Genomic DNA, 23,876 nt, shown 5'->3' with positions numbered 1-23,876 from the left:
GTGCACCAGCCTGAGGGGTCATGTGTTTAAAAATGTCTTTGCTGCACTGGCTAAATGAATCCGACAGTTCAGAGTCTTTGTAGATAACCTGTAAATAAAATGCTCAGCAAACAGCTGCATATGAAAGCATTGATAATTTACACAACCGCAATCACACAGCTTTTGTCAAGCATTTTGAATAGGCAGGCTTACAGCAGTCACGGGTATCAGTGCGCCTATTGAGTGAGATTGATATATATCAGGTGAGAATGCAGCTTAACAGAAAACTACTTTCTGTACTTTTGTTTGACTTGATGTCAGATTGATGAATCGTTTGGAAAAAGCTCAGCTGATGTCAGATTGATGTGTTGTATGGGAAAAGCTTGGTTGTTTTCCAGTGCGCCTCATTGTCTTGACTTGCACCGTGGCACAGCTTCACGCTGTGCTGAGCCAGTGAGACGTGGAGTGCTGTTTGCGGTTAGCTGGCAAGTTAATTAATTTTCTGCCGGGGGAAAATTTGAATAAGGTGTACAATTTCTTCTAGAAGCTATAAACCTGCATTTGTTTTGAACGGTATGTTATGTTTCATCAGAAGCCGTACCATTTGGAAAGTCCACTGAAATGAAATATCCCCCGCATTATCGCATACTCGCTGACAGAATGACGTCTACCTGCCCCAGCGCAGCTCTCAGGTCATTTTTAACAGTGCCGCTTCAGATCCTGTGCGCTTATGCGGAGAGACACCGTAGATGTTTTTGAGAGTTGAATTACAGAATGAAAGGCTACTTCTGCAGCGTCGCCTTCATGACCAAAATAACGTCACTTACTTCATGCTGGCCTCCTTTTACAGCCTCCTTATCTGTATCTGTGTTTTACTAGTGCATACCTGCCTGGATCTATTCCTCGAAATCATAGCAATTCCAGCTTTGTCTTCAGGGAAAGCATCTTCTGAGTAGAGACACCTCACTAGACTGAAGTTCCTAGAAATGCTGTGCAAACTTCATGCTTTATTGTTTTTTGCAAACGAGCCAGCTTTTCATGTTTTTTCATGTTATGAGGGGGAAAAAACTGAGTTCACTGGGTAAATCCTTAAGCAAACTGAAAACTATCCATCACGACTGCATATTGCATTTATAACAGTTTATTGCATATGCACTGTTTTGTTTAAATTGTGCTTTAAACTAGCAGCTTTTAGATACAGCATTCAAATAGTTATCTGTTATCAGAGTATGAGTAATTTTATATAACTGCAGCGTATGTCATTGTACATATTAAAGGTGCTTAATTTTCTTCTTTTTCTTATTATAATTTATTATTGGGATGAATTGAAAGGAAAAGCATTAGATTAATCATGATGACTGCATTGGTGCAACAACACCTTCAGTTTCAGATTACGTAAGACTCGAGTTAAAAACAAAACAATAAAAAATTTTACAAAACAGTCCCCACTCTGAAATCTGACTGGGTGAGCCTCTTAAAATATGAAATGCCTCGTAAAATATGAAATGAACACAAATGTGACCACAATATTATATTAAAGTGGCAAGTTGCAACATTACTTGGGAACTCAGCTTGTTGATTTAAGTTCTTGTCTTTTTTTTTCTTTTTGGGCATATCACGTTTTGTATTTTCATTCCACGTTTTTTGTTGCCCTCACATGTAAATTACATAAAGCGATCCTGCCCACTAACAGTCGCACGAATATATCCATCTGTAAACATTGTAGCAAAATCTCCACCGGTTAATACTTTTCTACTGTCAAGCCGCATTACACCGTCATTTCGCCCGGCCCTGTATTGTCTTTGTTTCCTGTGTTTTTGTTGGTTTTAGCTTCAGTGTTGCTGTCATCATCTAAGCACTGCTATTTGTACGACCTTTGTTGGGCCTTCGAGACCCTGTAGTCGTGAAATGAAGCCGCTAGAGCTGGGTGCAAATGACAAAGACAAATAGAAAAGCGAGGGATGTATTTGAACAGGAAAATCCAGCTGTCTTTTTGTAACTGTACTATAGGGACCGTGAGCTCCTCGGAGTCAAGAGGACCGGTTGTAACCGGCTGGGCTCTGCCACTCCCCCTCCATATCACTGTCTCTTTCTCTAGCTACACTCTTGAAAATAAAGGTTTGAATGGGGGTTTTCCACAGTGATGCCATTTTTGGATTTCCCAAAGAACCTTTCAAAACCTTTTCCATTTTTTTTCTTAGAGTGAAGTGCATTCTAATAGTCCACTAAAGAACATTTGAATCAATGGAGGTTTAAGGTTCTTTATGGAATCTTCGATGCTAACAAAGAACCTTTGTTTTTAAGAGCACAGAGTGTCTTTCTCTCAGCCCCAAACCATTTATTGCTGCATGCCACTTTGATTTCTTTTGCATCATAATTTGATGTCAAATTATGGGAGAAAAATATTAACAATCTTGACGTGGCCAACACAGTGCACCAGCTTTTTATACACAGAACAGCAAGCAAGGTCCAGGACAGCGCCCTGAGATTAAGTCTTATTACAGTCAAGACGTGGGCGTCATGGATTTGCATCTGACGTAAGACTAGTAGTAATCTGGGATATGTTTCTGTGAGTAAACGTTTACCGAGATGATCAGGGACCGTGGCAGGAAGAGAAGACCGAACTGGTTAAATATAGCCCGGCTTGAGCACTAAACCACACGGTGTAAGGTTAAGAAGTCATGACATTCACAAACAATTGCTTTACGTGCCTCTGAAACTGCGTTGTTCATTTGTGTTTGGCTCGTAGGTTGTTAAGCAGTTAAACGCAGTTAGTGTAAGCGGTAAACTGAATTCCCAGTAGTAATAAGAGTAATGTTAAGCATTACCCGAGTCGCTCGACTGAGCTTCGCTTGTCATTATAGGAGCGCAGAGTGATAAAACGGACATCTTTCAAAGACCAGACATGCTCTCTTTATCATAAATACCAAGAATGACAGCCAATTCAGCAAACTTGGGCGATTTCTGAAAATCTGTCATAAAGAACTGACAGTCTTAAATGGGTTAGTCTTGGACTCAAGGCTACGTTGCTGGGAAAACTTTGAAAGTCTCAGTGTCGTTTGTATGAACCTTCATAGTATATATGACCGCTCAAAAGCTTGGAGGCAGCAAGATTTATGTATTTTAAAAGAAATGAAAGGAATAGTTCTCCCAAAAATGAAACACTTGTGAATGTGCGTCGAAGACGTGTGACATGTACAGGAAGAATTTTGTTGAATGAAGTTATTTTTGCTGTCTTTGCAGTCTAAAAATATTTTGTAGTTTCATAAAATTACGGTCGGACCACTGTCACATGGACCATTTTAATGATGTTCTTACTACCTTTCTGGGCCTTGAAGGTCGTAGTTGTTTCTTTCTATGCAGGGTCAGAAAACTTGCGGATTTCATCAAAAATATCTTAAAAATAAGTCTTAAATGTCCTGCGGGTTTGGAATTCATTGGGTGAATAATGAATGACAATTTTCATTTTTGGTTGAACTGTTACAAAAGACTTCTGTTTCTAGCTAATGCTGTTCTTTTGAGCTTTTTATCAAAAAAAAAAAAAATATCCTGAGAGTATAATGGTTTCCGCAAAAATATTAAGCCGTTGTAACTGTTCACAGCATTGATGATAATCAGAAATGTTTCTTGAGCAGCAAATCAGCATATAGACCAATTTGGAATTTGCAAACAGTGATGTTTTTGTGGGTGGATCTTATCTGGTGGCAGAAAATGACAGTTTTCAAGTAGCAGTTTAAGGAAGCCATGGAATAAAAGAATATAAAAAGCTAAATTTAATTAAAATTCTGAATTTATTCTCGCAGTTTCAAGATTATATTTCACAATTCTGATAAGAAAAATCAACTCGTCATATACTTTTGTTGTTTGTTTTTGTTGTTGTTGTTTTTGTTTATATCCCATCCTTCTGTTTTTATTTTTTTATTTATTTATTTATTTTGTCAGAATTGACTATTGTTGTTAAATCAAAAAATACGAAATATAAACTTGCATTTACAAGAAAAAAGTCTGAATTGTGAGATAAAATAGGTAAACGTAAAATGTTATAGGTTTAAGTAGTATCACAATATAGCTATTTTTTTTTTTTATTCTGTCTTTATTAAAAATATAGCAGCAAGTGATTCTGTCTTTTCTTTTAATATTTGATTAACATTGATCTATATCAATACCTACTGTAATGCATGGATTTAATATAGTGTTACACATCATATTTTTCCCCAACCGTTAATTAAACGTTCATGTAAAACAAAATTATGTTTGTATGAATCTCTCGCCATAACATGTTTCACAATAAAGTACTTTATAGGTAGACTGTGTGCTCTCGGAGCGGTGCACACATTTCGCAAATGTCAGTCAGCACGATCATTTTGTTTTCATCAGCATGGGTTTGAAAATCATATTCCACTGGGTTAGACTCATGTCATTGAGAATTCAATATGAATATTCACAAAACTGGAATGCTGCGCTTTGCAACAATAGACCTACAACTTGTGGTGAGAAGCAGCAGCAATCTTCCAGAAGTGAGCAGATAAAAAGACACTCCTCTCAGAAACTGTACAAATAAAGATAATTTATGATGTTTAATTGCTGTTTGGAGCATTGGGATCGCTAGAAGAATTTTTGTGAAAACGTCAAATTCGACCAAAACATATTGTTTAAATCAAATTTACGCTTTAAAAGTGGAGTAATCATAGCAGTTTCATCCATTAGTCTGTCAGTTTAAATATCGGCTTCAAATGGTGTCTTTGACAGCAGTATTCTATAAAAATGATTTGCATTCTGATTCTGACACCCAAAGGCACAATAATACATTTTTCTCTTATTCCATGGATTTTACCCATTTTTCTCCACTTGTTGCTAGTGTTTTTCTGCCACCGGAATGCAGGCACACCTGCAAATGATGTAACTGTGATGTCAACTCCAAATCATGTGACACTGAAAACAGGAGTAATGATGCTGAAAATTCAGCTTTGCATTTTACATTAAATGGGTATTTTAAATATTTCACAATATTACTGTTTTACTGTATATTATATACTGTGGCCTCCTATAATGCTTGGGACAAAAACTTGTTTTTCATTATTTTATTCTTCTGCACTCTTTAGTTTAGATTTTAAATTCTCCTATTTTATTAAGGGCTATTTTTTTTAACATTTTGGATTTAACATGTAGAAATTACTACACCTTTTATACCTAGTCTCTCCGCCATGATGTTTGGGACTATGTGATATTATGCAAATTAAGGTCACGTTAAGTACTTTGTTGCATATCCTTTGCATGCAGTGGCTGCTAGACGTCTGCGACTCAGACATCGGGTGTCTGATGTTCTTTGGTGATTTAGGCTGTTATTTGCATAAAGATTGAGCAACGCACAATATATAGAGCTCATCAAATATGGTAAAAGAAAGCTCAAACATACTTGCTTTCATTAAAAGTATCCGTGTTTCAAAAACTTGGTTTCGACAACATGAGAGTGAGCAATTGATGACAATTGTTGTTTTAAAGGTTTAGTTCACCCAAAAAAAAAATTCTAGAATTAAATTGTTCATTGTACGACGCTCAGCAATAAAGCAGTAAAGTCATAATTTTTGTTCTCTTTGCACACAAAGTATTCTCGTAGCTTCATAACATTAAGGTTGAACCAGTGATGTCACATGGACTATTTTAACGATTTCCTTACTACCTTTCTGAGCCTTGAACGTGGTAGTTGCATTGCTGTCTATGGCGGGTCAGAGAGCTCTCAGATTTCATCAAAAATATCTTAATTTGTGCTTTGAAAATAAAGGTCTTACGGTTTGGAACGACATTAGGGTGAGTAATTAATGACATAATGAATCAATTTTAATTATTGGGTGAACTATCCCTTTAAAATTCAAATCAAATTTAAATTCCAAACGTGTTTAACAAACAAGGTTATCGCATATAATCGTGATCAGACCCGCTAACTGATATTTAGGTCAGTGCATGAATGCAGCGGTCACGTCTGACTTTCATCGTGTTTACCCTCTCCACTGCGAGATCTGCTCTCTGCCACACACAGCATACGTCTGTTGTGCTGCCAGCCCCGCGGAAGGAGGTGATGGGTCTGTTTGCCCTGCGCCCGTGCCCCCTTCCTGTTTAAACAAAACAGGCATAAAGGGGAGGACTGGCAGAGGGAGCCGCGTTCCCGCACAGTGATTAGTGCGAACGGGGGGTCCCCTCTCCAAATGAAACGGTGGTTATGTAACGCTCAATGGGGACAGGCGAGGCTTGAGGCTCCCTCAGGTTCTCTTCCGCCTGAATGGAGAAAAGGGGTTACGGTAGAGGGATGCATGCTGTTCGATGGGGTGGGAGGAGAGATTCCTGTAGTCTCCACAGAGACAGCGGAACACTGGGCCTCCGCTCCTACACACGCATTGCATTCCACTGCAGATTTTTGATAACTAAATTACATGCAGGGTATTCGTTCGGTGTGTGATTTTGCGTAGCTGAGATAGCGGTTTCATCATTTTGCTTTCTGAAAGATGCGGATCTTTGTTTTTTTTGCATGTGATCTGTATAAGTTATTGAGCAGAAGAGCAGACAACAAGAGAGGAGAATGACACAAGCTCTTCTTAAACTTGCATCACCCACATGAGCACTAGGCTTGGGTGGTGTTATACTGTGTAACAGCTATGCAATACTTTCGGGTTGCCTTATTTGATTTTCTTGTATAGATGGATATGAATAATCCTACATAAATAAATAAATACTATATCTTGTTTTATTAATGTAGGATTTTATTTATGAAATTAAACCAGTAGGTTTTCTAAGGCTATTCAAGGTTAAAATGTAGTATTTAAAACATTAAATTCCATACTACAGAAAATACATATTTTTTTTTAGAAACGAAAATAAAGAAATGGTATTTAAAGTAAAATGAGAATTGGTCATTATCACTTTGTAGTTATAGTCAGAGCTGGGTAGATAATTTAGAAATTGTTACTGATTCCACATTACATGACAAAAAATGTAATTGGTAATGTAATGCATTATATTGCACAGTTTAAGTAATAAAATCAGGCTACTTTGATTACTTTTGACCTAACTTGTTCATCACATTGATTTAAATAGGATTGTCTTGCGCCATATGGATATGAAAATGCAAAGAAAAAGAAAATATGTTCCATTTGTTGTGACTGACAACATGAAATGCATTAAATATTACGTTAAGTGTTTTTTTCAAACTGGGGTTTGTAAAGGAATTGCAGGGGGTTTGTAAGTTAAATAAAAAGCAATTAAATCATAATGTAAAATGAAAATTAATTATTTTAAAATGACATCAAGCAAAATAAAACACTAAAATGAAATGTATTTGTTTACTTGCACATCATGTGACCATTAACTGTCGTTAGAGAACTGAGAACATGCAAATGTGTTAATTATTAACTTGTGACTTTAAAATCTCAGGGGCTGGTTCAAGTAAATTAGATGAAAGATTCAGATGACGAAAAGTACATTTTTGGAATCTGATTGTGTTATTACCCAGCTCTCGTCATAGTTCTGGTTAAATTTTAAACGCAAAAGTTCAAATTTCAAAAACTTCAACATTTGAAAGCTCAAACGTGATTTGAAAATTCCAAATTCGCGTATGATTCTTTAGGTCTGTTGGAATGCTGAAATGGCGACTTCATAAGCATTACAGCTTATTGTGTTGCAACCAGGCTTCAACTTTTAATCCTACCAAAGTCAGTGCAGTAAATCGTAACTATTTACTTTAAATGTGTTATGACTGCCACCTATCATTTAGAAATGTCATTGTGTTGAAAATTAGCGCTTCATGCCTTGAGGCTGTTGTTTCATGTGTCTCTGTGACTGGAATCAAGTTTGTTCCCTTACTCAGTGTCGCCATACACTGAGTCACGTTTCTGTTTTTGCCAAGCGTATAGAGCGGCTCCAGCGCTGCTGCAGGTGTGATTGCTCACACAGGCCAGCACACGACTGCAGAGATGCTTCTGATGTTTTCAAGCGCTGTAGAGGGGAGGGCTTGGAATGCGTCCCACCTCACTGCCCGGACGACTCCGGCTCTCATCGCGGGCTCTTTTCCATAAGCAAACTGGATTCTGCCGGTTGGTGCTGAGCGTATATATTCTTCTCAGAATTAGGGCAGAGCAGAGAGAGAGAGGAACACTCGTCACAGGCTGACATGACAGATGGAGAGAGGGAGCAGGCGGGGGAGTCAGCTCAGTGAATCTGGAAAAACAGGCAGTCTAGTTTAAAGAGAAAAAGAGCCAACAGAGACATGGTAAATTGTTGGGCAAATAATTGGCCCCAGTGTTGTGTGCACGCATTTACATAAGGCATTTCCCTAGGTGTCTAACATGGAAATATTTGGGGTTAGTGGTCAAAACTTTGGGATATTTTAATGCCTGATGTAGGTACTAATATCTAGAGAGCAGGGTGACTGATCATAACACTCAAAAAAAATACAAATTAGTAGATTTTATGTATTGGTACAGTAACAGTTGTTTCTGCAGGCCTGATTTGGCCTCTCTGTCACATTTTACTTGCCCTGCTAATGTTTTCACTAATGTAACACTTGTTTTTAATCAGCAAGGATGCATTGAACTGATCAAAAAGACAGTAAAGACATTTATAATGTCGCACAGATTTGTGTTTTAAATTGAAGTTGTTTTCTGGGAAAAAAAAGCTTCACAATTTCCACAAAAATAGTAGGCAGCACAACTGATTTCAACATGGATAATAATGTTCCTCAAGCAGTAAGAGTAATTAGAGTAATTTCTGAAAGATCATGTGACACTGAAGACTAATGATGTAATGATGCTGAAAATAAAACATAAGAAAAAAATGGCAAAATGATAATACTGGCCAATCGATCTAACACTATTTGAGATCATTGTCATTAAAAAAGACTAGTTTGGTACGTAGTTGCACATGAATCTAGAATGATCCGTGTTTTTAACCAAAATATTCATGAGCTGAGGGCAGGCCTGTTATCTCTTTTGTTACATCAGGGTAATTGCTGCTCGGTCTGTGAACATGAACCCTGCTTCACCTGAGAACCGTGTGATTTTGGTCCCGTGTTATTCACACACTGCATATTCTATAGGGTCGCAGGAGGAACGCCGTGTTCCCAAGTGCACTCAACAGGAGATGCCTCTTCCTTTTTAGGCTGCTACATCACAGTGGGATGGATTGAGATGAAGCGAGAAACTTCTCTGATTATCCCAGTGATCAAACTGCAGTTTAAATTAGATCAGGCATCAGCCTCAATGCTTTCTCCGCATGCCCTGAGACGTCTCATTTGTAAAAATGGTTTAAAGCAAAGAAAAACATGCACAGAAGCCTTAACACGCCATTAAAAGTTGGAGGGCTGCTGGGTGCTTTTGAGAAGCTGTTTTGTTTAGAAGAAAAAGTTTATAAGAACTTTTCTTCTTTTGCTAAAGCCTGAAAGTATATTTCAATTTAGATTTTGTTGTATTTAGATTTAGTAAATTAGTTCATTTTTGTTTTAACGTTAAATTTAAATTTTAAAGGATACCCTGGTTATAACGTAAATGATGTCTCTTACTTAAATATCCAGTGGAAAACCCAAGAATTTACATTATTAAAAAAAAAAATCTACATTGTTTTATACATATGGGGGCGCCATTATTTCAATGACGTGATATGGTTGCACTAGGTGAGCTACTGGTGCTTCATGTTGCTATTTCTACTGTTTTTACCGCAGCACAACTCAGAAAATAAAATACTGATACGATGCCACATTGTGCGGCTTTTGGTTGTAATTTTAAGTAGTGGCCAACAAAAAAACGATGCAAGTCTTCACTGATTTTGTAACAATAAGAAGAGGAGAAAAGAATGGGAAGATGCCTGTGGACAAATAAAACTTCGTAAAGACCCGTGTCTTTGTTCTCTCCACTTTAGCCCTGGTGCCTTTGGGCTTTTAGTAGACCACAGCTACTGAAAGAGCTTACAAAGGTCAGAGACAAGAAACGCTAGATGCCATCCTGGCAGGATGTAAACATGCCGACGCTTGTCAGGATGCCGCAGCCACTGAAGGAGTTTCTCAGCGCTAATTTCAATCGATATCCGGGGGCGTTTAGACTCCTTGTAGGAAAAATTAATGGTCCAACATTATCTAGTCTCAGCCACAGACTTCATGGTTATGGACTGTTGGCTTAAACGTCTGATGCGAAACTCTCAGGAGTTTCAAAGTCGTTATCGGATTGGTTAGATTATACAGGATTTCCGCGACACAAAACGAAACGTGATTGGTTTTACCTGTCAGTCATATGGCCTTTTGGGTGGGCCTTGCAGCCAAAGTTTGCAGACCTTCTGCCATCAGTCTGAAGGTCTGGCTACGTGAGACTAGGTGCCACCGGTAAGCTGTTTCAGTAGCTGTAGTCATCAGCATTTTATTTTCCAAGTTGTCTTGTGGTAAAAACAGCAACGGGTAGCGCCAATAGCACACCAAAGTGCAACTATTTCACGTCATCGAAAAAATAGCAACCCCCATAGTCCAAATTATGTATAAAACAATGCGGATTAATGGTGGTTAATTGGTTTTCTACCTACGTGTGTCAGTAAAAGACATCATTTATGTTAAATCAAGCAATACAAGTCTTAATACCCAGTGTTTCCTATTTTTAAATGGGTTTCCGTTTCTTATGGGTTTCTGCTATTTTAATCATCTTTTCGACAACCTTAAAAGTGCAGTGTTAAGAACAGGCCAACTTTGACACTACGTTTTCATTCATGGTATCAGTCCGACATAATATTGCCACATCTTGACAGTGTCTACAAACATACCAAAAAGTCCACAAATCGCATTAGGAGCTGAAGTGGAAGTAATGCCTCCTGCTTGACTGGCCGTCTGCATCAAGAACATAGTGTACAATGTAAACAACCCCCCTCTCAAATCCCCCTCAATTCGCCTACATCCCAGCTATTGTTTCACTCGATCAGCCCCAACGAACTGGAGCTTAACGGCACCATCAATGGCTGTTTGTCCTCAGTGTACATCTTCTGAAGTGTTCACTTGAGAACAGTGCTCTTATAAAGCAGTGAATCCATTAATGCTACAATGTATCGCGTGCAAAGGTTCTATAAGTATCACACAATGCAAAATAAAATGGGTGCATGAATTCCCAGAGTCTAACGTCTCGGCGGTGCCTCGTCTGTCACTTTATATAAAGGCTACAGTGCTTCCAGACAAAAGGAGAGGGCGGACCGGTGCAGATTTGGTGCGTATAACCGCGGCAAGGGAAGAAGGCTTCTACTATTCTAGCTGCAGGCCTTCATGCTTTCTGTAGTGGAAATGACTTCAATGAATCATCCCGGGTCTTTTTCGTGCCTGTTTTGCTTTTGGGCTTATCCTGATAATTCCAGATTTCACTCCGCATTACTTATACCTGTTTGTTCTGTGTGCAGACTACTAGCATGGTTACATAAATGTAAATGCATGAGAAGGTTGTCGACCATTCACACTTCCCTAAACGCTGGAGGAACACGCCACTCTACGGAAAATAAAACCGCTGCTTATGAACCTGTGGGACCAACAGAAGCAAACTATTGTTGAATTTTCCATTTTAAAAGGTGGATTTTACATGGCTATAATTGCTGCTAAAAAAATCATTTCATTAGGAGAAAATGGTGGAATTTTTAAATGCACGGTGGTGTTTTCTTAGAAAAGCGCTGCCGTATTAAATGCACACCGTGCACACTGAGGCTGTTCTCACATGCTTCTTTTCTTGCTCATGGAGTGAAACTTGCTGAGGTTGTCCAGTCTATTCTGTGTGTGCTGCACTGTCAGAGTTTGAGCTGGAGAATACAGGATGAAGCTCTGTTGTGCAACCTGCTGCTGTCAGCCCAATTGGCAAAATGGTACTTTCTCTCACGCAGAGTGGCAACGTGGCCTTCATTTGTTCATGTTGAGTCCCACAATGTGATCTCACCGATCTTCCAGCTGTAATTCATGAGATGTACCTCTCGACCAGTTCGCCAACTTGTATAGCAGTATGCATGGTACACACTCAGAGTTCTAATATGTGTTAACTTGGTGGATAATTCCAAGCATTGTTGTAAATCTGGCAACATCATGAACTAGGTTCAGGTTGAAGACTATGTGGAGAATGGCATCCGCACTCTGACTCGCAGATAAGTTACAGACACTGAGGGTGGCTGGTTGCCTAGTGGCTGTCTAAATGCACTATTTGAAACGCGTAACCTTTCTATAAATTTTGTGACTCGGGAGCTGCTGACGGCAGGGCTTCTGTAAGCGAGGCATCCTCATCTGCAGCAGCAGCTCCTGCACAGCTGTTTAAACAGTCTCCATTTCAACCCAGCTCTCTACGAATCTCTCCAAGCACTCATTCAAATCATGTTCGCCTATTTTACATGTAAATATTGAGGCTGCCCAGTTCTCAGACTTAGGGCTGTTCTGATTATGAAACATGTTGGTGATTTTAATGGTCACTCATGTCACTTGCAGCGCAAAGCTAGTACACATACACAGTAGTTTATTTACAGTCAATTTAAAAGTCCAAGATGTATGATTAAATTTAAAATTAATTAAAATAAATTACATTTTTCTGATCAGTTATTCACCCCCATATCATCCAAGATTTTTATGTCTCTGTCTGTCTTCAGTCAGGAAAAAAAAAACAATTAAAGTTTTAAAGGAAAAATGTTTCAGGATTTTTCTCCATATACTGGACTTCAATGGGGATTAACAGGTTGAAGGTCTAAACTGAAGTTACAATGCAGCTTCAAAGATTCCAGCTGATAAATAAGGGTCTAATCTAGTGAAGTGAGCTGTCATTTTCTTAAAAAAATATATATATGAAGCTGCATTAAAAGTGCAATTTGGACCATCAACCCGTTAATCACCATTAAAGTCCACTATATGGAGAAAAATCCTGGAATGTTTTTCTCAAAAACCTTAATTTCTTTTCAAATGAAGACGTGAACATCTTGGATGACATGGGAATAAATGTGAATAAATTTAGGAAATTTTAATTCTTGAGTGAACTTTTTATTTTCTTTTTTCGGAAAATTGTAATTTTTTGAGAAGCAGAGGTAACTGGTAATTGCTAAAAATGTTTAGAAAAATGCAAGAATGTGAACGAAGCCATTATGTGCATAATGCATTATCTTAATGCACAACTGCGCTGTGGACTTAAAATGAACCTTATTTAAAACACGCCTACTTGAAGTTCATGTGGAGTGCTCTCATAACGCACTACTGCACCAGAAAACTGTTTTCACTTGGAAATTGCTAGTTAATTTCACAAACAGTTACAAAGAAGTGACCAAGTAATACATTTAACAAAACAGAAAATTAAAGAAGTCCACTTCCAGAACAAAAATGTACAGATAATGTACTCACCCCTTTGTCATCCAAGATGTTCATGACTTTCTTTCTTCAGTTGTAAAGAAATTGTTTTTTTGAGGAAAACATTTCAGGATGTTTCTCCAAATAGTGGACTTCAATGGAACCTGTGAGTTTGAACTTCCAAAATGCAGTTTAAATGCAGCTTCAAATGGCTCTAAACAATCCCAGCCGAGGAAGAAGGGTCTTATCTAGCTAAACAATTGGTTGTTTTAAAAAAAAAAAAATAAATAAATAAATACAATTCCTTTTAACCACAAATGCTTGTCTTGTCTAGTTCTGTGGTGCAGATGCATACTGTGTGTAATCTGGATCAGTACAGTTAGGGTATGTCGAAAAACTCCCATCATATTTTCTCCAACTTTAAAATCATCCTACATCACTGTTTTACCTTTTTTTTTTTTTTTTTTTTTTTTTTTTGTAAATAATTTTTGACCACCTTTGCATGTTCAGTAAACACTGGGTTGGTACTTTTGCAGCGATGTAGGATATTTTTAATTTTATTCAGAGTTTCAAAAAATTATTTAAAATTCCTTTTGCTCTGTGGAAAATAACTGCTGAATGATAACAGGTAATAATAAGCTAGTAACTGCTAAATTTAAATTATATATATATATATATATATATATATATATATATGTTAGTTAATAAGTAACGTGACTGAATGATTGCAGTGATTGTGAAAATGTTGCTGACTATTGTGATCATCTGATTTTGTAATACTAGCCACAGGCCTATTTTAGTGATTTTCAAAACAGTGTTTTTAAAAGGAAGTGATGATTCCAGTATGATAATTTTAGGTTCTTATGAAATATTACGAAAGCTTGATTTAATGTCTCTGAGTTTCTGATCAGCTGTCTGTAGCTCACAAAAGGGACACGTAAGCACAGGAACCTCTGTGCCATTCAGGGCTCTCACTGGATGTTATTTGAACAGGTAAAACCCCTGCCATTGTTAGGATCCATATTGGTTTTTTTTACTGCAAGCAGCCTAAGCTGCAGAGACGTGTGTGCGTGTTTCACCAGCCGCACACGCTGTAAGCCTGAATCGGGCTACGATACTGATGAGAAGTGACAAGATAAGTCCCGGCTCAAGTGCAGGGGCCCGTCTCTTCTCTCCACAGGGGAGAAATGCACGCTTCTGTGCCTGGAAAAGAAAAGAGGGGAAAAAAAAAACATTGGGACAGGATAGCCGTTGAGGTTTGTGAGGACGGCAGCGCACGAGTGCGTGCGAGAAGCGATCATTGGGAATATTTTAATCTCCGTTGCTGGTTTATGTAACAGTCACGTGACCCATCAATGATGTGACATCACAGCTTGCCCTACTCTTGTTTTCACTCAATCGTTTACGAAATCTCCCTGTAAGATGCACAAAGGCAGTCCGACGGAGATCAACGGAGACGGACCACTGAGCTTTCATCAGGCCTTGTGGTTGTTTAGCCTTTACTACTACTGCTGGGAGCCAAAGTGTGGCCATGCCTCTTTGTGCATGTGCTCGTGTGTTTGGGCTTGAGCTGTGTGAGGAAAAGAGGAGCAAGTTCTGTGTTTGAAGGAGCGCTGATTGACACATCAATGAGAGAAACAGTCCTCAGAGCTCACGGCCGAGACGAAATGGCCATGAAGCTATTGTTCTGGGAGTTAGAGCAGCATTTGAAAAGGTAAAGTGTGTTTTACACTGCCTGGTGCTTTCAGATTCTTATTTGGAAGATATTTTAAATGTAGAAAGACTGAAAATGCATGCAAATGCATTTGACATTATGAATGAAACGTATGGCTCTATTTGTTGGAGAGTCTCAGGGGGTCTTTGTTCCCTTGAGCGTCATATGTATGTCAGGTTAATCTGCTCATTTTAGTGAGGAAGTCATGTCTTTTTTTCGTTTTGTACATTGTGTGGAGAAAAAAATAATCAAGGAAATCAGAGTACATTTTGATTGACAGAAAGAATTTTAGTTCCAAATATTTGGTGCTTTGCATCTTTGCATCTCCAATATTTTATTTCTTCTCAAAATACTCAGAAATCCAAGGCCATTTTGATGTTACAAATAAATCCTGCATCCCGATTTGAATCCCGATTTTTACACCCCAGCAGGGGTGTCCTCTTATTTGATCTCTGTTGGGAGTCATTTATTAATGATTGTATTAGTGCTATCAATCGATTTAAATAAATAAATAAATAAATAAATAAATAAATAAATAAATAAAACAAACAAAAAAACGAATTAATTGTGCATTTTTCTGAAATCAATTGCAGTTGATCACGATTAATTTCAGAAAAATGTACGCTTAGTTAATTAAATGCACCTAACATTAAAATTTTAAAAAATTAACAAATTAATTGATTAATCGTGATTTAATTTTAGAACAATTTTGTGCTTAACCGCACCTAACTTTAACATAATTAACTAATCACTTTTTTTTCTGAAATTAACTGATTAATCGTGATTAATTTCAGAAAAAATGTGCGCTTAATCGCACCTAAAATTACAATGTGTAAAAAATATTTTTCTGAAATTAATTGATTAATCGTGATTATTTTTAAGAAATATTTGCGCCTAATTGCACCTAACATTAAAATAAAAAAAAAACGAATCACAATTTATTTCTGAAATTGATCGATTAATCTTGATTAATTTCAGAAGAATGTGATTAATTAGTTAAGCCCATTAATTTTTAAATATAATGGAATATAATTTCACATTAAATCTTCAAATTAATGTAGAAACAACACAAAGACTTTCTATATATATATATATATATACATATATATATATATATATATATATATATATATATATATATATATATATATATATATATATATATATATATATATATATATATATATATATATATATATATAAAAACACATATCACAGCAGCTGGGTTATTAGCTTATTTGGCTGCTATTACTTTAAGAGCTGCTGCTACTGAACGTGACATGGTTCTGACACCGCGTGCTTGTCGTTTCATTCGCGCTTTAATCTGAAATAAGAGTGTGTGCAATTGAAGCGCACATGCTACAAGCACAGTATAACAGCTAACACGACAGGTAAATTGTTTTTTACTGACGTATGACATGACAACTCATCTGACCGCAGTTCACTGTTGTTTTTACTGAAGCTCACTGTCACCTGTACCATTTCCAAGCTTGTTTGGCTCGCGCCTGGCGCTGAAGTAAAATTGGAGTGCGTCTTTGAAAAGTCTCCTTTTTGATGTGGTCGTGAAGTCCTTCTGCATCTAAATGAAATTCTTGTCAAGAAAAAAGACAGGAGCAGCAGAGTGGGGTGGCACCGCCCCTGCGTAAACTGCATTAAATATTTTTGCCCCCGGAAAGATAGAAATATTAATCGCCTGCGTTAACGTGCTAATTTGGACAGCACCAGATTTTATCCAAAAGCAGCTTACATTGCATTCAAGGTATATTGTTTTCATTTCATGCATTCCCTGGGAATCAAACCCATGATGTTTCTAGTGCCATGCTCTGCTGTTTAAGCTACAGTCAAACTACCAGTGTAAATGGTAACTTGATGAGTTGTTTTGGTGACCTTTGCACCAGGTTTCTGGACAGAAGCTTCTTTATCAATTAGAACTTGTTCTTCGTGTTCATTACGTGAGTACACATTGTCCAGAAGACCTGTTCCTGCTCCAGTCACGTGTTGAAAATTTTGACATGATGGCTACAGGTAGTTGTGTGCCATGGCCTTTTAATTGTGACTGTGACTGAGATGGCGAACTGCGATTGGCGCGCACAGACGTCAGTGAATAAGTAGGTTGTGTTGATTTGAGCGCTCTGAATGGTGGTAGTGTGAGGTCAGGTCATGGACGGCGGAGGTATATTTGGACTCCGTAATTGCTTAAATCCACTTCCAGTCAAAGAGCCTGGAACAGCTAACAGCATCCTGAGCTGCTTAGGTTCGGGCTTCATTTGGTGTGCCGCTGCCGCACTTAATTAGGATAAGTGATCTATTTTTACTGGACGCAAGTGTACGCTTGATTGAAGTGTTTGGATTTCATGTTTTTGTAGGTTTGTGTCAATCATGGACGGGACTTGAGCAATGCTTTAGAAGAACTGAGGATATCAGTTGTCATTTGGCAGGAAATGGTGTGCTTCAGTGAGCGTAATCAAGCATTCCTCTGTGCTTACCGGGTGGGTGTTGCACCACCTTTATTATGGTTTGGCATCTATGTGGCTGCACACCTTTACAACAGGACTGAAATTATGTGGAAACCTACCTAACCACAATCATGACTCAAGGCGATAGCTGACGTTAACTGTGTGCTATGCAATATTCACATCTTATTTGCAAATTCTAGAAAATCACACAACTGCTTATCAGATATTTTTCATTTATGATTGGTTAACTGTGTAACTGACTCGTATTGTTTTGGGATCTTTGTTTTCGTATGTTAAAAATGTGACCCTGGACCACAAAAGTAGCATGGTTATATTTGTTTTAAAAAAAAATTATCAATTATTCTTTTATGCCAAAAATCGTTAGGATATTAAGATCATGTTCCGTGAATATATGTTGTAAATTTCCTACTGTAAATATATCAAAACTTAATTTTTGATTGGTAATATGCATTGCTAATAACTTCATATTGACAACTTTAAAGGTGATTTTATTTATTTATTTATTTATTTATTTATTTGTTTTTTTTTTTTTTTTGGCACCATCAGATTCCAGATTTTCAAACAGTTGTATCTCGACCAAATATTGTCCTATCCTAACAAACCATACATCAGTGGAAAGCTTATTTATTCACTAACCTTTAAGACTGGTTTTGTGGTCCAGGGTCACAAATATCAAATATCAGTATGTCATTTATTTGGTAGATTGTGAGGATAATATACAGATGGTTATAATGCAAAAGAAAATCCTTCCAGGTGATACAAGACCTGATTATATCCAGCTGATTGAAAACTGAATATATATTCTCATCTCACTATTTTAAAATTTTTGGTTAATTTTGGAGATTGTCTTTTTTTTTAATGTTCCACCTAGTCTGCTTTATGCATGTAAATGCAGTTTTCTTCCATATTGTGATGTACACCCAAAATTAAATGAATTATGTAAGAGATATCGCTTGTTGTTGGGATAGAGATCTGAATGTGAGCTGGCAACTGCCTGTAAGAAAAGGGCGGGTTTATGTAAACAAGATAATTGTCCACCATACATCACCAAAGAGAAGTCTTGAGGTTTCACTGGAAAATTATTTTGATTAAGAATTACGAGGTTAAAAAATTAAAAATGAAACGCATGCATGGACAAGTTGTGCACAATAAGATCTTTAACATGCATTTAGAAAATACACTTTAGCTGCATGGGACGCAGTTTGTAGTGCTTGTTAGAATTTAACAAGATAAAAATTTAATTTTGAGATATGCTATAGTTTTATAAACGTGAAATGAGAAATGTAATAAGTGTGCTTGGGTTTAGTCTGATCTTCTGTCTTCAGTACATGTGCACGCTCGAATAATATGAAGCACGCTGATGTGTAGCTAAACACGTTAATTAAAGCTCACATGAGATTAGTTAGCCGCACCTAAATCACAGGGGACTGAGTCTCATCTAAACATGCTGGAGATGCTTTCTACTTTAGGATCTGAGCTTAACATAACCTGCAGATCCATGAACACAAAAACACAAAAGTGTATAAATTGATATTTTGATTTTGTATATTGCTAAATGTGGTTTACCTAAAAATTCAAATATTTTCAATAGAGTATATAAATGACTAGTTTCCCTTTAACATTTAATTAGTTTTAATGACGTTATTAATTAAAGTTAGTTAGTTTCAAAAATAAAATGTACATTTTCTGTTATAATCTGGAGTCCCTGGGATGGCTGATGGTTCTGCTGGGACATCTTTAAAAGGTTAAAACACACTGTTTTAGGAATTCACTGCACTGCAGTTCCGCGTTTTGCCGATGAGTGGCGACATGTAAACACTGTGCTCAAAGGCATTCCCCTTCAAATAATACGTTTGCCCGTGTTTTTAATGAAACTAAACAGATTGGAAAACATTTCTGAAAATTTAGTGTTTTAAAAAAAAAAAAAGTTTCCGCCTCAGAAGGTTATACAGTTGCATAACATCATGAATTAGAACTGGTGATTATTTCTGCCTGGATCCTGTGGCAAAATATAGATGCTGAGTAATAGAATTGGGCTGTTAAGAGCTGTTGGTGCCTTGAGACTTTTGATGGAAATAACATCAACTCGCTCCAACCGGATCGTCTTATAAGGCAAGTCGCGTTGGAATAAATTATCCAGAGCGAGTCGAACGCGCATCAAACGGGGGCGTGGCCGCATAGATTAGTCAAATACCCCTCGCTCTCCGCCAATAGCGTGCCGGTGTGAAATAAATTATGCAAATACCCCAGGCTGCAGATATTCACCAGCGCAGAGATGAGCTGACCTTGGAGTTTCTTTGTGCTGCGGCACTGGATGTACGGTCTCTTGATAAAGCGAGCTTTTCTGCTGGGGAGTCACGGCACAGTATTCCTGCAAACGTACACAAAGGATGTAATGCTCCAGAGGCTGTAGGAAGGACTCGCGTTCGCTTCCCTTGCTCGATTTCTTATGGACGCAATAGCATGAATTCTCCATGCTATTCCGTGGCGATGGATCTTGGTGTTTGTCAGCTTAGAAATTTCTCAATATCCTTCCTCTCGTCGCTCTTGGGGACTGAGACTTCATCCGTCAAGCTCGACAATAGGTAAAATGTCAGACTTGTGTAATAAACCGTCAGTAAGCTAAAGCGGGTGGAAGAGCCTGTGCAAAAACAAGCGGCTATTACGACGCGGTGGTGGTGTTTTTAATGCCGTTTCCATGCTTTGGTCGGGTAATGTTTAAAAAAAACAAGATGTGAGCAGCTTGCCTGCTCTCTGTTCACTCACAGCCTCTGAAAGGCAGATTTGAATGTATAAAATGCTCCTTTATAAATGAATACACCGCGTTAGACGTGTTCTAGAGAACGTTTTGACGATTAAATGTGTTTATGACGCTATTTTGTCGACGTTGCCATAGTTTCCTATGTGTTGGTGGTGTATTCAAGCAGTGAAGCAACGTTAACGTTTCTCTCTCTCTCTTTCCCACAGCTCATCGGGTGCCAGTGTTGTGGCCATAGACAACAAAATTGAACAAGCCATGGTAAGCAAATTCTGCTTTTCCCTTCATAAACATCGCGTATCCGAACAGATGTTTTGTTTACATGCCGTAAGCGGGCTGTCGAGTTGCATCAGTGTCTGAATTATGTAATCATTATCAAATGATTGTTGCTTTGTCATTGTGACAACGTCGCTTTGTTAATCACCTCATTGTTAGCGCGCATTTAAGGTTAAAGTAAAAAGTTAATGAGAAAAAGTGATTCGGTGTTTGTTTGCTGACTTGCCTAGGGTTTTGCCTGCGTACTCACGCGATCTGTGCGCCTTGTTACTGTTGCTAGGCAAACCCCAAAGCTTTTACACCTAGTTAAAAATATCTCGGCTTCTGATTGGTCTGACGCGCTGTGGGACGGCCATTTTGTTGGTTTGGTGACGCCGAGCAGTGGCATAAAGGGAGGGAGGGACTGTGGGAAGCGAGTGGGATGCAGGTTAAAGCTTTTCAAGGCAGATTTGTGTTTTTACACAACAATATGATACATGTAATAACATGATTTGTAATGCATAGATGTTATGGTTTGAATAAGTGACATGAACATTTGATAACCTTCTGCTGTCGCTTTCAGGATCTGGTGAAGAGTCACTTGATGTACGCTGTCCGGGAGGAGGTGGAAGTGTTGAAAGAACAGATTAAAGAACTGATTGAGAGAAACTCTCAACTGGAACAGGAAAACAACCTGCTGAAGAACCTGGCCAGTCCGGAGCAGCTCGCGCAGTTCCAGGCGCAAGTTCAGAGCGGCGGGTCGCCGCCGTCGTCCACGCAGGGAGCGCAGCCGCCCGCCCCGTCGGCCCAGCTCGCAGCACAAAACTCTGGGCCGTCGGCGTAGCACCAAACAAGTTCCCGTCATGGGCGACGAAACGCAAACGAAACTGAAGCTTCTGAACAAACATGCCTCGCTCACATGTTAGACTGATGAAATTTGCACACCTTTCAAAACTTGACAAACGTCATACCGAGGTGGTTTATACACCCGTGACAATCCAGTTGGCTGAGGAGGGACGTTGCCAAAATCCACGGAATGTGATTGTCAGGAGGAACACAATCCTAGAGGACGCGATATAAAAGAATCACTGTGCCTGTGTCTAAAGTCCCGTTGGTTTTTCGGTCAAGGCTGTTTTCCGTGTCTCCCCTTCTCCCTTTGTAGTGTACATGCTGACTGCGGTCTTTTCAGGCTGCGAGCTTCTAATAAAGCAAGCACTTTTATGGTGACGAATGTGATGAAACTTTGAAGATCTGCCGATCTGTGCCCCAGCTGGCATGGGGAAGGCAGACGCATTGACTTCCATGGTTGCATTGGTGTAGTCATAACTTTTTTTGAATGAAGAAAACAGGAGGGTATGTTGCTTAAAATCCTTGTTCGGACGAGCTGAATTGCGGACAGGTTGTATATTATTGTATGATTAGTGTAAGTATTTTGTAAAATAGCGATATCATGTGAAGCGGTTAAAGAGACACTATATAGGTTGTACAGATTTAAGAGGGTAGCGAGGTAGTTGGCTTACCCAAGAGACATCATCCTTCTTTTTCTTTTTTTTTCTTTTTTTTTTTTTAAATGATGTTAAGCGGGATCGGTCTTACGATATTTATCTGACAGATGGAAACTACTCATCTAACACCTACTGTACACTACTTTGTTCACTTGAGATGATGCTGACGATGATTTTGAAGTATTACACACATGTGATTTCTGTTTTCAGTTTGGACAGTGAAGTATTCTGGATCAATCTTTTAACTTACAGTTACTCTTGACTATCATATAGCTGACATGGATTTGCATTGTGTACAACTTGTATGCTTATGTTCTCTGCATGTTCTCAAAACCAGGAGATAAGTTGTAAAATACTGTAATTGCACTTGCCAGTTGCACTTCACAACTCTCAATAAAGTCATGTTTGTGAACACCTTTGAGGAAAATCCTTGGCGATGATTTCGCAAATGTGATGAACTGTATTATATCCAGTGTTGGGGAAAGTTACTTTTAAGAGTAATGCATTGCAATATTGAGTTACTCCCTAAAAACGTAACTACAATTGCGTTACTTTACTTTTGCGTTACTTGTAAATCTGGGCAGGGCTTGCTTGTTTGTTTTTAATATAAAAAAACTCTATTTTTGGCAAATGTAAAAGCCTTTTCACACCAAAAGCCTCAGGCTTTGAGAAAAGTAAATTCACTTCTGTACAGTAGAGCGCGGGAGGAAAAAAAAACGCTTCAGCTATTAAAAAAGAAAAACAAATGTTAGATTATCTTGAGTAATTTTTGCTTAGTACGGTTGAATTGGATCATCATAGGTCGGCAGCAAAGACATTGGTTAATAAAATGGAATTAAACACATAAATGCACTGCAGGTTTGCATCATAAAGCATGTGAATATTGAATTTCACAGTTTTTATTCGTTTTGAGGAGTGAGATGAATTAATGCATGTTCACATTTATTCTAGAACTAACATCTTACTCTCGATTTCTCTCAACATGGGGACAGGAGAGCTTTTAATCGATAAATGGGGGGAAAAGTAACTGGCGTTACTTATTTGTAAAAAGTAACTCAAATATTTTCTTGTCAATTAAAAAGTAATGTGTTACTTTACTAGTTACTTGGAAAAAGTAATAATATTACGCAACTTACGTTATTTGTAGTGCATTACCCCCAACACTGATTATATCATATTTCTATCTTTTGTGATCAAGGATCACAAAACCAGTCATGAGGGTCAATTTTTAGAAATTGAGATTTATACATCATCTGAAGGCTTAATAAATAAGCTTTCCACTGATGTGTGATAGGACAATGTTTGGCCGAGATACAACTATTTGAAAATGTGAAATCTGAGGGTGCAAAAAAATCTAAATATTGAGAAAATCACCTTTCAAGTTGTCAGAATGTAGTTCTTAGCAATGCATATTACTAATCAAAAATTAAGTTTTGATATATTTACAGTAGGAAATTAAATGTCTTCATGTAACATGATCATTACTTAATATCCTAATGATTTTTGGCATAAAACAAAAATCGATAATTTTGACTCATGCAATGTATTTTTGGCTACTGCTACAAATGTACCCGTCCTACTTATGACTGGTTTTGTGGTCCAGGGTCACATATTCTCATACGTTATAATTTAAGTTACAAGGTCAAATATATATTTGTATATAAATTCATTATAAAAGTATATTGTAGAGATGAATCGTTCCCAACAAGTTCATTTAGAACATTTTGTTAAATTGTTAAAGTTAAATTGGCTAATTTTTGTTATTCATAGTACTGTTCATAATTTAATCATAAACTGTAAATTGCATAATGACTATAATGGCAAGAAACTTAACAATTATCTAATCTTAAGTCTTTCTGTTTGACTCTAACTTAAC

The 23,876-nt window shown here is 37.8% G+C and overlaps 1 protein-coding gene across 3 annotated transcripts in view; it reads left to right on the top strand.

Annotated features, from left to right (window-relative positions):
* The window catches only part of tsc22d1 (TSC22 domain family, member 1), a 52,807-nt gene extending 30,393 nt beyond the window's left edge, over window positions 1-22,414 (top strand). The window contains exons 1-3 of one of the 3 annotated variants that reach the window (XM_051118884.1): window positions 14,572-15,005; window positions 20,450-20,501; window positions 21,079-22,414. In XM_051118884.1, the coding sequence (XP_050974841.1) occupies window positions 14,920-15,005; window positions 20,450-20,501; window positions 21,079-21,339 (399 nt within the window). In that variant the 5' untranslated portion in view covers window positions 14,572-14,919 and the 3' untranslated portion in view covers window positions 21,340-22,414. Of the gene's footprint in view, window positions 1-14,571; window positions 15,006-19,714; window positions 20,068-20,449; window positions 20,502-21,078 lie in introns of those variants that run through there. The other 2 variants (XM_051118883.1, XM_051118882.1) reach the window with 2 other exon arrangements.
* Window positions 22,415-23,876: the final 1,462 nt, after the last annotated feature.

The sequence above is a fragment of the Labeo rohita genome, chromosome 9, assembly GCF_022985175.1.
Source record: "Labeo rohita strain BAU-BD-2019 chromosome 9, IGBB_LRoh.1.0, whole genome shotgun sequence".
Taxonomy (NCBI): Eukaryota; Metazoa; Chordata; class Actinopteri; order Cypriniformes; family Cyprinidae; genus Labeo; species Labeo rohita.
Note: the sequence above shows the minus strand (reverse complement) of the source record. Positions and strands in the feature narration are given on the sequence as shown.